The 16,928-nt window shown below is 42.1% G+C and overlaps 1 protein-coding gene across 2 annotated transcripts; it reads left to right on the top strand.

The window, feature by feature from the left end:
* The first annotated feature begins 578 nt into the window (after nt 1–578).
* CSRP3 (cysteine and glycine rich protein 3) lies at nt 579–15,891 on the top strand. Of its 2 annotated transcripts, none has more exons than XM_005150563.2 (6): nt 579–695; nt 6,467–6,598; nt 10,523–10,691; nt 13,800–13,935; nt 14,610–14,703; nt 15,812–15,891. In XM_005150563.2, exons 2-6 carry the CDS (start codon nt 6,487–6,489, stop codon nt 15,889–15,891), a joined length of 591 nt encoding a protein of 196 aa, XP_005150620.1. In that variant the 5' UTR covers nt 579–695; nt 6,467–6,486. The 2 variants fall into 2 exon arrangements, with proteins under 2 accessions (XP_005150620.1, XP_030906194.1); XM_031050334.1 differs by lacking the exon at nt 579–695 and adding an exon at nt 2,747–2,770 and having other exon boundaries at nt 6,487–6,598.
* Nucleotides 15,892–16,928: the final 1,037 nt, after the last annotated feature.

Below are 16,928 nucleotides of genomic sequence, written 5' to 3' on the forward strand. Positions count from 1 at the left end.
CGTTCATTTCCAAGGAGGCTCAGTTAGGCATGGCCAATAGAGCTGCAGCATGCTAAACACCACATATATTACTAGCCACCTTAATGCATAAAACCAGTAAGAATTAAACAGTAAAAAGATTAAAAAATGTAGTTCTCTGTACCCTAAAAGATGAACTAGTCATACCTATCAAATCAGAAGGAAATTCTTCTTGATTTACAAGTGAGTTTTAGAGGTTTCTACAAAAAGGTTTTGGTTGTTGGGTTTTGGGGCTTTTTTTTAAAATAACTATTTTGGAAACTTACTTTTGCCAACATGACCATTTCTGACGAAATCCTCATCTCAGGAGTCATTACTTTTATGATTCACATTCAAGCAATGCAGCAACAGCTCTACAACTTGAATCTTTATTTCTGATCTCTTCGACTGCAGTTTGGAATGCCCTCTAGGTGTATGTAATCTGAGGGGCTGCATTTTTGTCCACCTACTCACAAGTGGACATCATGGTAATGAAATGCCAGGCTTTTGTCAGAGGTTATTTTCAGCTTGGTGATAGCAATGGCATTGCTCAGATCCCTGAAACTCTCTCTCATTGCCCTCCCCTCCCAGCTTATAGGGCTGATAGCGGTGGCCATTGCATTTAAAGAGTGCAGGAATCCCTAGTGTTCAAACCCTTCAAGGCCTAAGAAAATAAGGAGGAACATCAGGCAACTCCGGTAAGTAGATATGTCAGGTTCTATCAAGAATGATAAGGGTTTGCATATTCTTTGTTTTTTCCTAACAGATGATAGAAAAAAACTTGTTGCCTGACAAAGATAAATGTTTAGGTATAGTACAGAAATATGACTGCTACAGAGCTGAGGGCAATAGTTAAGGCTTGGAGTAGCCAACTGCTTCTCAACCTGTTGCGTAGCTACTAGTGTTGCAAGACCAGGGCTGTGGGGATCTTCATTAATGATCTCAATTACTATGGCACCGTTTCAGTCGGTAACAGTTTTGCTTGGCACTTAGAAGACTTAGTGCACAGAGAAGGGTTAAGAGAAGGATCTTATGGAAGGAAAAGTAAAAGCTGACATCCCAGGATTCAACAGATCTCTAGCACGTTATACGCAAGCATGTGTGTGAGGTCCTTGTGTTTTAAGTCAGAGCAACATACCTTGTTCTAATGCCAGGATGCCTCATTTTTCGCAAGTGCAGTCTTAAATTCTTGCAAAACTGGGGATCAGGGAGGTTTTACAAGATGGCATCACCATGCAAGAAAACATGGAAGGGCAGAGATGAAAGCAAAGGACTCAGACACAGGATCCTGGGGTTTTCTATCAGCTTTTTTCTATGTGCTGTATGAAGCACAACTTGTGCTTCATATCAAGGCATCTAAAATCTGTTTCAAAAGGGCTCATGTAACTTGGACTGACCAGTGTCAATGAAACTACTTCTTGTGTCAGTGTGGAAATTCACATCTCTTACGTGTTATTTTACTGCAGAAATAAAGGAACCATGCTAGTTATCAGGAGATGGTGGTGGAGGCTACATGCACAACACTCTTTAGTAATCTCAAAATGTACCTGTATCCGTAGCCCATTGAATGCACTGGAATAGAAGAGATGGGTGTTGGAACTAGATGATCTTGAGGACCTTTCCAACTCAAACAATTCTATGATTATATAATTCTATAATTATAAATACCTAATAATATTATGTCTTCATTAAATGAGCTCCATCTTCAAAGACATTTGTTCTCTCTGTTGGGAATCTATTCTGCTGAGAGTGCTTGCTGTGATGGATTAGATTTGGACAAAACCATAGTCAGGTTTAATGAGATGCAGGGTCAGGAACTGTGCTTTCTGCTGCAGACACATCCAGGTAAAACCAAGAGTGAGCGGCAGTTGCAGGGAAAAAACAGTAGAAGCATTTTATTGCTGTTTTAATAAAGGAAGATTTATGTCCTTATTCCTATGCTGCTGGAGAGACCAGTAACACTAAGGGCAGTTGAAGGAGTCACTGGTGGTCACAGGACAGGTCAGCAGCATTGCTATGATTACATACCACAGTGAAGTCCTGGCCTGCACTGGCACTTCCCGCAGACTTGAGCTGGGAAAAGAATTTTCAGTGTGGCCTTGATACTTGCATTTCAGTGTAGACAGTGATTTAATTGGATATTTTTATTGGTTATTTATTAGGTTAGGAATTGATATTTTTACACTTTTAACTAGATTCGTTTAGCCTGGAGAAGGCTCCAGGAAGACCTTAGAGAAGCTTCCAGTGCCTAAAGGAGCTACAAGAAACCTGGAGAGGGGCTTTTGACAAGGGCCTGTAGGGACAGGACAAGGGGGAATGGCTTTAACCTGACAGAGGGGAGATTGAGATGAGATCTTAGGCAGAAGTTCTTCCCTGTGAGGGTGCTGAGGCCCTGGCACAGTGTGCCCAGAGAGGCTGTGTCTGCCCCATCCCTGGCAGTGTTCAAGGCCAGGTTGGACAGGGCTTGGAACAATGTGGTCTAGTAGAAGGTGTCCCTGTCTGTGGCAGGGGATTGGAACTAGATGAGCTTTAAGGTCTCTTCCCACCCAAACCAGACTGGGATTCTATGATTCTGAGTCTACACCGAGCAGCCAGCTGGGACTAAAACAGAGAGAGATGCCAGGCCATTGGTCCTGATCAAGCACTTTTACCACCATTTGTACCAGTGGTCAGGAGCCAACATCTCCCATTCCATTTATCCTTCAAAGCCATTCTGTAGCACCTGTGTCCCCCTGAGCTAATCCTCCCACCCACACCATACAGGACTTCTGCAGTCCATTCAGATACAACCTGAGCTCTAGACTATCACACATGTAGGCGTTTTGAAGGGAAAAAAACTCATGCTTGGCAAGGAAACACCAGAATTACTTTTAGCATCTTTTTCATCTGCACTACTCTGCCTAGCACTGGCACTGTCTTTTACTGCTCTTCACAACTACATCAAGCATCCACTTTCCACTTAGATCAATGGATCTAAACATATTTTTACCAATATCACTCTAATTAGAGACACTGACAGTTCAGTGACATCCAGATCTGTATGCCATGACTCACAGCCCACTTTTCTTCACACCTGTGCAGGAGCACAGAAGCACTTCAAAGGCTCCCTTGTTCTGAGGCTGGCCTGTAGAGCAATGTTACAAACCTTAAATAACAATGAGCACGTATCCTTGGCTGCACATCCATTATGTGTAAATTCTATTCCAGTAGCAGCTGTATATTGAAGGGGAATGATACAAGCTGCTGAGTATTATTACAGCAAGCCCAAAACACTCTTCCAGCTTAACAGTACTGCAAGTGCCTGCAAACGTTGCCATACTGACACACACAAGTTTCCCTGTCATACACTTGATGTGTTTAGAATGGGTCCACTCTACTCCTCACTATGTATCATGTGGTTAGCAATGACTGCAAGTTAACCAGATTAAGACAACAACGGTCAGGGAATTTCAAGGAGATTTACATAGTGACATGTCATGAAATTAAATGAAATCAAGATTTTGGGTGTATTTTTTCTTATGATGAATAGGAGATGGAGTTCTATTTGCACTTTATCCACCATTATAATTTAGATGAGTAGAAATCTGTGGGTGCCACATCCCCTATGGAATTTACTTGCCTGTAGTAATACTGCTTGCTGCACAGGCAGCATCCCCCCAGATGGCTCCTGCAGTTCAGTGTTTGAATAGATGGGCACAGCAATGACATGAGGAACAGGGACCTATCCTGGTTCCTCACCCAGCAGTTAATGGAAGCACACGTTGCCCTTCTTACTTTGGGATCCTCGTGGGAATGTTGTCACTGTGACTTCTTTCTCCTACAGCTTCCCATCAGGTGATGCCAGAAAAACATGGAAAATGTGTATGCATGCCCAGTCATGTTGCCATAATTAGCCCCAGGAGCAATAGCTCTCTTCAGAGCTCTAACCCCAGCCTGTAACAGCACAAGGTTCACTATCGCGCACTATCAGCCTTTATTCAGAGGTTATTTTTTCCCTTCAGCTAATGATGTAATTAGAGCTGCTTTGCAACAAGTACCCCTTTGCCACAGACTAAGGTGCTTGGTGTGTGTTTTGAGGGGAACTAAACCAGCAGAAGCAGTTTGACAGAGACTGGATGTTGAACCTGCTCTCTCCTAGGCAGCTGTCTGTGCTGCTCCAGCGGGGCAGGGAGCTGACTGGAAATGTGGAACATTGAAAGGGAACATAGTGAACACAAAAACCTCATGTGAATATTTAAGAAAGCATTACCAAACTGATTAATCTCTTTTAAATCTCCCTTCTCTTAAAACAGTCAATGCATTACTTGAATAACTTTAATTAAAAAAATAAAAAATGGCACAGAACAAAAGTACTTTAAAATAGGAGAAAAGCTAGAACGGTGGAATGAGACAGTAAGAATTTACCTACGTGAAAGGTTTCTCTCCATTCCTTCATCTCCCACTTAAAAGATGAAAAAAAAGATTTTAACAGTGCTGTTGAGTAACACCTTCACCAAGTAAGAAGGGACAAAACTCAGTCTGTTCCCTGTGTGTGGTTATTTTTTTTCCTTACTTGTTGCATTACAGATAAACAGAGTTAGAGACAAGCTGAGTTTTCTTCTCCTTTTTGTGTTACTGTTTTCTGGCTGTCAGAGCAATTGGGCTTGTGAACAGCCTTTCAAGAGAGTAGATAATGCCTAAAGGAGAGGAAAAATGCTCTATGACAGCAGGGGAACTGTTGTATGAGCCAGGGAGGTTGTTCAGCTGAGCCTAAACTAGCCTTACAAAGAGGAGGTCGGATCTCACATGAGGACAGCAGGTATGCTGCCTCCCACAGGTAACAGCCCCAACAATGAAATGGAATTATACAGGGTTAGGGATATACTAAAACCACAGTGAAGATGTTTGGTTATGGTGGTATCCCCACTGTTCTCAAACACTGGTTGTAAAACATAAGCATGCATCTATGTATGTCTTCGGTAGTAGTGCTTCACTGTGTGCACACACTTGTATGCTACCTTCCTTTTGCTGGAAGGTAGCAAATGTGTCTATAATATGTCTTATAGACCATGGCACAATTTTTAATGTTAGATACCAGAAAGTATCACCTTCAGGTCCAGCTTGCAGAGCCAGCGTGTAGAATTTGTTCATTTCAGGCTGAAATTGATAAGATATGGTACAGAAGTCTCCAAAAGGATGATAGACACAAGACATTAGCATCCAGTGTACAGAAATCATAAAATGTTAGTCTAAAATCCAAGCCACTGATAATCCTAGCTGTGTTACAGCACTGCTGTGATAAATTCCCCTCTCTCAACCTCAGAAGAAAATTCTCTGGTACCAGGCCTGATTCACATTCAAAATCCTTCTCTTAGTAAAGACTATCTTCTGGGGTGAATTTAATCACACACAAATAGCAGAAGCAGGCTTTGGAAGAACTATAAAAAGAAGGTGACTGGTTTTCCAAGAAGAAGAAGGAAGGCTTGTGCCAGGAGCTTGGAACAACCTGATAATGCAATGTGCAGGTGACAAGATGACGTCCCAGTCTTTCCAGAAATGATGACTCAAACAAGAAATCAGAAGAGCAAACCATAGGTTAGGGTTGTTTCAGGTGAGTGATAGCGCAGGCATCAAGAAGGTCAGGCGACCCAAGCAGGGCTGCTGGCTCCCACTGTGCGCTCCTGTGTGACCTTGGGCAAGTCACTCCAACAGTAACTGGAATGACAAGGACCGAACAGTAACCACTGCCCTGACATTTAAAAACAATTGGCAAAGAAAAACCTTAAGCACCTCAAGAACCCAACTATTATTCATTTATAATGGCTGCACAGCACAGTGATCTTGCAGCTGTTGCGTGCAAGAAAGAACTTGTTTCTGTTAATGCATCCTCTGAAATAACACTGGACATCTGTGAAATGTCAATGTGGAATATCCAGGTGTGAATTTGTAAAACGGTATCATACTGACACCAAAAATTACCTCTATATGTGTCACCGAGGGAGCTCATGTGGCACTGGATGAACTAGCACTTGCTTTGGGAGGAACAAATAGTTCTATCTGCTGTCTCTTAGGAGAAACTCTCAGTAGAATGCTGTTCTGTAGAAAACAATGCCAAATACTGTCCACATGTTTGCTTAAACTCCTGTAATGCTTCAAAATGACTGCTCACCTCCACTAAAAATTGCCACACCAAACCAGATCAACACACACAGAGCAAAAAAACAGAGGGGAAAGGCTACCGTGGGGTACAGGGGAGGTCAGAATTGAAAGAAAATGACAATTTGTTGAAAAATAAATGCTAGCTCCACCTCTCCAGAGGAGGTCTGAGTGATCTTGGCACCTTTTCACTGAGACATCTTTCACGTATTTACCCTCATGATATACGGAGCTAAGGACTATCCTTATTTACAGAAAAGAATCCCACAGGACAGTTATTTCTAAAATAGTTCACTTCTAGTGATGTATTTAATGATATAATTTGATTTTCTAGGCTACTCTTCAGATATAAAGATGCCAAACTGGGGAGGCGGAGCCAAATGCGGTGCCTGTGAAAAGACTGTGTACCATGCTGAGGAAATCCAGTGCAATGGAAGGAGTTTCCACAAGACATGCTTCCTCTGCAGTAAGCTGGGCTACACTCTTCTAACCCCACAGTATTCACATAGCTCTGTAAAAAGCTCCCATTAAAGACAGTAAATTTGCTTTTGTACTACTCTGCGTGCAATAAGCAAGTTTCACAGTTTCCTCAATTTAATGTGTTTGCTCATGGGATGCCTACAGCAGTTTAAACACCTTGGGCAACATACAGGATGGTGAAAGCAACCAGCATCAGACTGGATTTCACACAGAGAAAGTTCTGTGAAGCTTTGCATCTTACTTCTGGGGAAGTTCAAAGTAGAGGGCAGTCACATGTTAGTCATCCTACCCAAAGTACAGCACAGTCAGATGGATTCTGGTCTGGCACTCTCTAGAAACCTAAAGGTAAAACCCATTTCCCATCTTTTTAGTTATGGAAGGATGGAAAACTAACATACCTCTTTTTAAACACAGCAGCGAGTTTTCTGAAATGCCATCATGCCACTCCATAGCAGCTCTCAGTAATCAAACCCCATTTTCTAGCCCTTTGCAGCAAGCAATCACAGACTAGTTTGTGTTGGAAGGCACCTTAAAGCTCATCCAGTTCCAACCCCCTGCCACAGGCAGGAACACCTTCCCCTAGACCAGGTTGCTCCAAGCCCCATCCAACCTGGCCTTGAACACTGCCAGGGATGGGGCAGCCACAGCTTCTCTGGGCAGCCTTTGCCAGTGCCTCAGCACCCTCACAACTGCCTAATGCTTAATCTAAATCTCCCCTCTGTCAGCTTAAAGCCATTATCTAGATAAGAACTAAAGATAGCTAAATAGTTTATTTTTCAGGCAATGCTTGAGATTTAGTACTTGAGATTTAGCAGTATGAACTCCAGCATGACAGCTTAGAAGCCACTGAATCCAGTTTTTCACCCTCCTTTCTCATTTGAAGGCATGAGACTGATCCAACATGACCAGATGGCATGGTATAGTGCTATGCAGAATTCAGTCTGAAGGACACCCTAAAGCTGTCTTTGCCTTTCTCTAGGTACCTGCAAGTGAAGCATAAAACACTGAGTAAGAAAGATTTTCCTCAAGAAGTTTACAGTTAATTAACAACCTTCAGCCAGTGCTTGCAGAATGGTTAAAAAGTCTCGGTTTTATCAAACCTAGTGACTTCTTATTGCTTCCATGTACTGACTATAGCAATTAATACTGGGTATCAGAGAAACTACAGGGAAAGGGACATGAATGCAGCAGTTATGAGAAAAGCTTTAATTGATGCTTGTGCTTTACTAAACACTAGAAAATGATTCAACAGGAAACAAAGGAGTAGACTCTCTAGTGTCTAATATAAACAGTTGTCCTAGTGGGGCATAGTTAATAACTTTCTCTCCCTCCTAATACTGGAACAAGTTTAAGCTTCGTTCTTGGCATAACTGATTTTTTCCTAGTGATTCATGATCATCAACATACAACCATTAGCTTTACCAGCTGTTTGTTTGGTTTGTTGTGGGTTTTCTTTTGTTGGTTGGTTTTGGGTGGTTGGGGGTTTTGGGGGGTTTGTTTGATTGGCCCCGGGTAGTCGTAAGTCTGAATTAAAGTAGGTTAGATACTAAAAAAAGGATTCCCAGCAGAAGTATGTTTAGGGTCAGAAGCTAAAGATGCATCTAAGCCCAGATGGCGTATGAGAGGTATGTTAATCGGATTTATTTTCCCCATGATTCACACACTAATCAGCAGCTCTGGATGACTCAGTATCATGTTCATAGGCTTTTCAATTAACCAATTCTAGGATTTCAAAAACAATCCTCCCCAACCTAATCTCAGGTACAGAAACACCTAACCTACCCAGACTTTTCTAGATTTCTATCTCAAATATATTTCAAATGTATTTGGTATTTTACATTTTATTAGAGCAGACACACAAACCACACCACGTGGTTTTCAACCAAGGAGTTCAATTTGGCCAAAATTATGAACAAGTCCAACCAACCTGTGAAGAACACAGTAAGAACCAGAGAAACTAAACTATAAATCACACTCTCTTCACAGTTTTTCCCCACAAACATGAGATTGCTGTTTGCCTACCCTGTTTCCCTGACAGCTTTTTCTCAGTCCGCAGCTGTGATGGACATTTGGCAGGATCCACATCATTAACCTGAAACTTCTTGGTGGGGCTCACCAACAGTATCTATTGGCAGATGACAGGTCTCAAAGTTATTTTAACAGTAGCATTTCAAGGGCTTTTGCTCCATCTGTTGTGGTGAATTGATACTGTATCCCTAAAGTGCCAGAAATAGAAACGCTTTATCTACTCCTAGAGTTTCCATCATTCCTTAACTCCCTTAGCAAACATAATTACCATCTCAAAGGAGAAGAGACTGTAACATGAGGAGATCAGGTTCACACATTTAGAGAAGCCCTTCATTTTATTTCTATTAACTGTAAAGGTCCTTGCAAATTATCTCCCCCAAACACACACAGAGAGTAATAGAATTAAAACTGCAAAGGTTCCAGTATCAGTTTAAATTCCCTGATGAGGGTCAATTTGGACTCACAGCAGGACAGTGAAAATAAGCATGGAGGGAAAGGGACTAATCAGACAGCTAGCTCTGCACGAGCTTGAACTTTCAACCACTGCCAACACTTCTGTATTTCACCAGTTTCTGTGGCTTACATGAGCTAAGCACCTTCACTTACCCAGCTCTCAAGAGCCTGTGCATGACTGGAATGCACTATGTGGGGCACACACGGGTTAAAAGGGAGGTGGAGAGTTTTCCATTGACACAGGGAACAATTTCTAAGAAGTGTTAAAATTTCAATTTCTAAGCATACTACAAACCCTGACATTTCTAGAAGCACTCTGAACTGAAAGCTTCATCCTCTTGCAGTGGGATGGGAGCTACCTCATGCTGAGTACCCAGAACACTGCAGCGCACACTGCACACCAGGCAGATGAGGAGTGAAGCTACTATTGTTTTTGCCATTCATTACTGTCCACTTTTCATCCATCAGCAGCAAGGATTTTCCCCTGGACTGCTAACAGATCCAGCCTCTAAATGCCGACCAGGTTTCAGAGGAGAATAACCATGTGCAAGATCCATCTCAGCAATGCCACTTAGCTCTGGGTGCAGCTTGTGTTTCCCAGAACATGGATACTTGCTTGCTGAGCTCCCCAAATAAGCAGCTGTTAGCACTCATTTAGCTTTTGGCCTTTCCAAGTTGGGGCTTGGTTTCAAGCAGTGTTGTAGAGGATGTAATCTGTATTTCATTACAAATGCTGGGCATTCCTATGGCACCTCCTGTCTAAAAGTCTCCCGGACTGTTCCTAGTGAGCTAAGCCAAGCAGTACCTCTCTATAAGAACATGACTAGGAAGAGGTCTCTGGTTTTGGAACAGCTATAATTGTACTCTTGCCCTCCTGGAGGAAGACTGCCAGAGCAGAGCCCACCAGTTACTTGTGATCATTGCTTTGTGTTATGCAACTCATCAAATAAATAAAAACACATGTCCTGCCTGACCCTGGACCTTATATCCTCTTTTAGAAGCATGCCACATAAACCAGCATGGGCTGGGATGAGAAAGGTGCCACAGAGTGGCTAGTTCAAAAGATGCAGATGCACAGCAGAACCAACACCCCTGCAACCTCCTTTTTGCCTTTTTTAAGGTTGGGAGTTTAGGATGATGATCTCATATCCATACTAACCTTCACAAGATCCAGACAAATTGTCTTGGTGAGCCCATGATTTTTCTAAGGTTAAAGTAGAACTTCAAAGTGGCAAAAGAACACATTGATTGCATGCACAACTACTTCAGCAACAGCCCAATGAAGTTCTAGACTGACTACAGGATATCTTGTTTCCCTGTATTTGCAAAGATAAGCAAAAAGAAATACTAATTGTCATTACTCTTAACCCTATGAATTCCAATTTGAAAATCCTGATGTATAAAAATGCCTCTTTTCTCTTGTTCTCAGTGGCTTGCAGGAAAGCTCTGGACAGTACCACAGTGGCAGCACATGAATCTGAAATCTACTGCAAAACTTGTTATGGGAGAAAATATGGTCCCAAAGGAATTGGCTTCGGACAAGGGGCAGGATGTCTCAGCACTGATACTGGTGACCATCTGGGCTTGAATCTGCAACAGTAAGATACATCCCACCGATGGCACCTTTTGCTGGTGCTTTTCCTGGCCCTTATATACCAGCATAGGCATAAATACTAACTGCAATTGTAATGTACCATTAGTAGCACAGTTGTAATGCCACGTTCACCACAGAACCTAAGAATTTTTTTTTCCTCCTGTCAGAAGCTAAAACACAGTGAGGTTTTACTGTTACAGAAATAATCACACTACTACATACTGTTAACTCTCCTCTCAATGGAGGAAATAACACTTTTAAATCCTCCCTGTGGCTCAAGTAATACTTACAAACACACTGAGGTGTTTGAACAAAGGAACTGTAATTGGATACCGTCTTCCAAAAGCACATAATCCTCTTTGACAGAGCATTTTCATAGTATTTTTCTATGATTCTGACATGGTTTAAGCTGTGCAGGTAAGTCAGAAACATGCAGCTGCTCACTCACTCCTCCCACCTTTTTCCCCCTAGCTCCCAGGGGGATGGGGAGGAGATTCAAAAGAATGTAACTCCCACAGGTTGAGATAAGAACAGTCCAGTAACTAAGGTATAGCACAAACCACTGCTGCTGCCACCAATAATAATAATGATAAGGGAAATAACAAGGGAAGAGAATATAAAACTAAAAGAAAAAAGCAAAAAAATCCAATCAACAAGTGATGCACAATACAACTGCTCACCACCCGCTGCCTGAGCTGACCCAAGCAGCAATCCAGCCCTTCCATGTAACTGCCCCCAGTTTACATCCTGGGCATGATGTGTTGTGGTATGGAATATCCCTTTGGCTAGTTTGGGTCAAGTGTCCTGTCTCTGCTTCCTCCCAGCTTCCCTTCTTCCCTGGAAAGTCCTCGATCAGACTAAACACTACTGAACAGCAACTAAAATATCGGTGTGTTATCAGTACTGCTTTCAGGTGTTCTGGGTTCAGCAGTAGCAGTCATTTTTGTCTCACTCTTAGTAGCTGGTGCAGCACTGTGTTTTTGACTTTCAGCCTGGGAACAGCACTGGTAACACTGATGTTTTTAGTTACTACTCAAATGTTTAGTCTGACCAAGGACTTTGTGAGTCTCATGCTCTGCCAGGGAGGAGGAGAAGCCGGGAGGAAGCAGAGACAGGACACCTGACGCAAACTAACCAAAGGGGTATTCCATACCACAGCACGACATGCCCAGGATGTAAACTGAGTTACCAGAAGGGGTGGTTCACTGCTGGGTCAGGCTAGGCATTGGTCAGCAGGTGGTATTGTATTCTCTTCCCTTGTTGTTTCCTTTAGCATTATTATTATTGGTGGCAGCAGCAGTGGGCTTGTGCTATACCTTAGTTACTGGGCTGTTCTTATCTCAACCCGTGGGTGTTACATTCTTTTGATTCTCCTCCCCATCCCTCCAGGAGCAGGGGTTGGGGGGAAGATGGGGTGGGAAGTGAGAGAGAGACTGCCTGGCTGATTTACGGCTGAGCTTAAACCACACCAGTTCTTTTTTGGTGACCAACGTAGGGCACAGGGCACGAGGGGTTGAGATAACGACAGATCTGACCAGAGTGTGCCTAATCGTGTTTGTGATAAGCATTCATTGTTTCAGATTAATAGCCATTTGTCACGATGCTGATTTATTGGCACTCAAAGTTGATCTCACAGTTTCAGCATGTTGTACCTTACTTACAGCTGGTACTTGCTATGTTAGTGTTTATCAGATGGGGGGCTTGGCCTAAGGTTCTTGTTTCACTGTATTTTATGGTTATGACTTATAATACTAGTGGGCTCTGGCAGCAGGGCGGGATGGACGTGGCCTGCTGCTCTTCACCGTCCTGGCCCTTGTCCTGGCCTCCGTCCTCGTGATGATGCAGGGAGCTGAGAGGGAGCGGTCCCGGGAGCCGGCGGCGGCCAAAGTGGCCCAGGAGAGCAGTCCCAGGGACCAAGTGGTGGCAGGAGTAGGTCCAGAGGCCGGGAGGGAGCGGCTGCCAGTGGAGGAGGTTGGGATGGTTGAGGAGGGCAAGGAGATGGCTCCCAAGCAGTGGGAGGAGGCAGTGGAGAAGCTGAGCCCCGCGGCAGAGAGCATTCGCCAGCAGCTGCCCACCGAGCCCGAGCCCCAGGAGGATGCGGAGAGCAAGATACCACCTTTGGGAGCCTCAGCTGGGTCCAGCTTCTGGCACCCGGGACAAGTGGAGCATGCAGGAGACCATGCAGCATTTCCCAGCAGGGCAGAGGAGGAAAATCTGGACGTTGGAGAGAAAAAGGGGGGAGTGAGAGAGAGACTGCCTGGCTGATTTATGGCTGAGCTTAAACCACAACATCAGGCTAAAGCTGAAACACAGCACTGTGTCAGCTACTAGGAAGGAGAAAAATAACTGCTACAGCTGAACCAAAAGCTCCACATTCACAAATCAGTGACGCTTTCTTCTTGTATAAGGGAAGCAAATTAACCAATATCCTGTGCAGGAAATAAAAGCTTAAATAATGCATTTAACTGTAGCTTCTTGTAAGATATGAATTCATTATGGGCACAGTTCTGCATAAAAACTGTCACATCCTGTAGATTTGGTGACCTGTTGCAGCTGAACAAGTCAATAATTCAAAAGCCAGTCTGTGAAAGGCTTTACCTTGCACCAAGACAAAGCACAAAGCACAGAAATACAAAGCAAAGCTGCTCTCCTGATGTGCTTTTGACCCTAGGCCAGCCAAGAACCCCTGTTCTATGTTCCCTCTCCAAATCTCACAGGGACTAATGAAACAGCAGCATGCAAAATCTTACTTCTGTTTTCCACTCGCTGAGTGCCAGGAGACAGCCAGTTAGAAAGAACAGAGAAGTCTTTTGCTTTTATTTTCCCTCTTGCCTCTCAATAACACAACATTCTACTTTTACTTTTCATTAAATATAATCTTTTCTGCATGTTGCTGCTATCAGCTCCATGTACGCAGTCCCAAACAGGTTAAGCATCAGCTTTTCAAACATACAATACAGAATTCAATAGAAAATTGCATTTTTTCCCCTTTCACAGGTCTAAACCCAGTCATTTAATATTTACCCCTAAAAAAAAAATCATTAAATTACATTTCTAGAATGACATCCAAATTTTAAGCAGTATTTTAAACCACTGGAAACTTCTCTTTTAGGGGCTCACCTAAGCCTGCTCGCCCTTCTACACCAACTAATCCATCAAAATTTGCCAAAATGATGGTAGATGTGGATAAATGTCCCCGTTGTGGCAAATCCGTGTATGCTGCAGAGAAGATTATGGGAGGAGGAAAAGTAAGTAGTTACTACAGGACCAGAAACAACACACTTCTATAATGGTGAGAAACTACAGCAAATGGGTCCTTGACATTTCAAGTTTTTGCTCAAATGAAAAAAACATTAGGACAAATCAGCAAATTGTTGGAGTCTGATGTACATTCAAGGTTTAAAACCATGTGCTTTTTGTAAGTTGCCTTCAACTTTGTACATCTTGTTTGTGTCTGAAGAACAACTCCTGGTCTCTGTTCAGGTTGACTCTACTAGCATTAGTATTCTGCTACCATCTCTGGGGACATTTATTGGTAGTGACAATTGAAGATATATCAAAGAGATCCTGCAACTAGAAAAAACAAAGGCCCGTCTCACAGGACATGCTAGCTCTCTGCTCTAGGAACTCTCACTAGAATATTATCTCTGCATATCAAAAGAAGTGGCCAAACCAAGAGTAATAATATAGCTCCCTGCTTTTCACCTGACCTCCATTAATAACAAAGTGACTGGGTAAGATCTTGACATGGGATAATGAAGTAATCAAAAAAAAGACTAACCCATAATGCCTAAAAATGGAAGCCGTAAGACCAACAAAATGGTGTTAACCTTTTCACACCTTAAAAATAAATAGTTTGTTCCTTCTATCTGCTAGCTGTGTGCTTTTGGTAACATACAATGAATTGCCTTGATTTCCTCAGCCTTGGCATAAGACATGCTTCCGCTGTGCTATTTGTGGGAAGAGCTTAGAATCCACGAATGTTACAGACAAAGACGGAGAGCTCTACTGTAAAGGTAAGAACTGCAATGAGCTGAACTGGGTTATTGAGACAATCAAAATCTAGTCTCTTCAGATCTAGTACTGCCATCATGATTTACCTTGCTGCAGGCTTCACGACTCTACAAAATTCCATTTTATCTTTTTTTAACAAATTTCGGAAAGCAGGGGTAACATTGTGGTATCGTCTTCTATTGCAAACAGGTAATTTTTCAGGTTGTAATTTTTCTACAAATATAACACCCTCTCATCTCTGTCCTCAGACCTTTCAACAGGAACATTGGCCAGATCTGCTGGGCAGTCTCTTGTACCTGCAGAATCTCACTCACTAAAAGGAAAGTAAAAAATACTCAAGGGTACAGAGCTCTAAAGGTTGTCATCCATGTCAGGTCACAGTCCTAATTTGAATTCTTGACAATGAAAGGTCAAAGATTCTTCCACATTAATGTTGCATTACACATCCAAATGCTTTCCTAGGATCAAGAAAGTTCACAGATTTCACCTGACTCTTAAAAGCAGCTTAAGAGGAAAAACATGCAAAGCTTTTATATCCTAGGCTAAAATAGACAGGGAATCCTGGAGAAGAATACTTAAATTCTGTGGCTTTACGTACAGTCTGACAATTGCATGTCATCAAATTATCATATCTGCAGAAATCTGCTGACCTTTAGTACTTCCTTAGAGTTCTGACCAATAGCTATGCATACACTTAGCAATACAAAGTTGAAATGGAATGGTTTAAACTACCATCAATAGTTTCTGAACTATCCTTTTTTAACCTCCTTGTACAATTTCTGACTTATTACTCTACCTGTATTACCTGTGCAGACCACGTTTTACTGGGTGTTTTCAGGTAGCAAAGTAGCTTTAATGAAAATGTTACATCTTAAATACATGGAGCTCCTCAATTGTTTTTTATTTTTTTTTTTGAGAAGATCAGATGCAACTTCTGTTTAATTCAAACACGTGACTCCAGTTGCACACTGTCAACACTTCTGGGAAAGAAACCATTCAGATTTCCTTCCTTTTATTAATTTAAATTTTGCAGTAGTACTAAAGCCAAAAGTCATTTACCTCTATGTCAAAACATTCAGAATGCCATTTACTTCTCTTCTCCTTTTGCAGTTTGCTACGCAAAAAATTTTGGTCCCAAAGGAATCGGCTTTGGTGGCCTCACTCAAGTGGAAAAGAAGGAGTGCGAATGAGAAGCAATGGATGCAACAGACTCAAGCTGCTGCTGATGCCACCACCTGACAACTGTCAAGTAAAACATTAAAGATCACATACTGCTAAGAACCTAGGGCATTTGTTTAATCTTGTTCACTTTGCAGGAAAAACTTGTGAGCTTATATCTTCAGAAATTCTTAGATTAGTTTAGGAAAGACAAAGTAGATGCGATTCACTTTGAATTTCAAATCTCTTGAGTGTCTCTTTCTCTCAAAGGGAGGTATTTCTGAAGAAAATCAACATTTTCTTAGAATACAGTGTTATAAGTTTTGTTATTGTATGTTTACAAGCTACAATAAAGTTCTGCTACTGCTTCACATTGTTTTTACTTGAATTTGCTTGTGCATTGTTCTACAATGTCATAGATAAATGCATTTCACTGAGATGAATTAAATACGCCACTTCTTAACTACAGGAATTGTATTTCATTGCAGTACTTTACTTTCATATTACCAATTCCAAATGGTATTTATTTTTCTGATCTTGATCTGTTTCCCTGCTGGTTTTCATTATTACCTACTTTGACTTATAGTCAAACCCACACTTTTCTTCTTGGGAACATGGCTGACATCTGGTTATTAAAAGATCTATGGATGCAGCTGGAAAAAAAAACAACTCTTTTTGTATACATTTGTCTTGGTTTAAGCCCAACCGGTAACTCAGAACCACACAGCTGCTCACTCACTCTCCCTCTTTCTTCCCCCCTCACCCCAGGAATGATGGGAAGGAGAATCGAAAGAATATAACTCCCATGGGTTGAGATAAGAACAGTCCAGTAAATAAGGTATAACACAGAACTACTACTACTACCACCTGTAATAATGATAATGGAAAAAACAAGAGGCGAGAATATGAAACTAAAAGGGGAAAAGGAAACAAAAAAACACAAGCGATGTACAATACAATTGCTCGCTACCTGCTGACCGATACCCAGCCTGACCCAAGCAGCGATCTGGGCTTGCCATGTAACTCCCCCCAGTTTATATACTGGGCATGACATGCTGTGGTATGGAAT

This window comes from Melopsittacus undulatus, chromosome 8 (assembly GCF_012275295.1).
Source record: "Melopsittacus undulatus isolate bMelUnd1 chromosome 8, bMelUnd1.mat.Z, whole genome shotgun sequence".
In the NCBI taxonomy this organism is placed as follows: domain Eukaryota; kingdom Metazoa; phylum Chordata; class Aves; order Psittaciformes; family Psittaculidae; genus Melopsittacus; species Melopsittacus undulatus.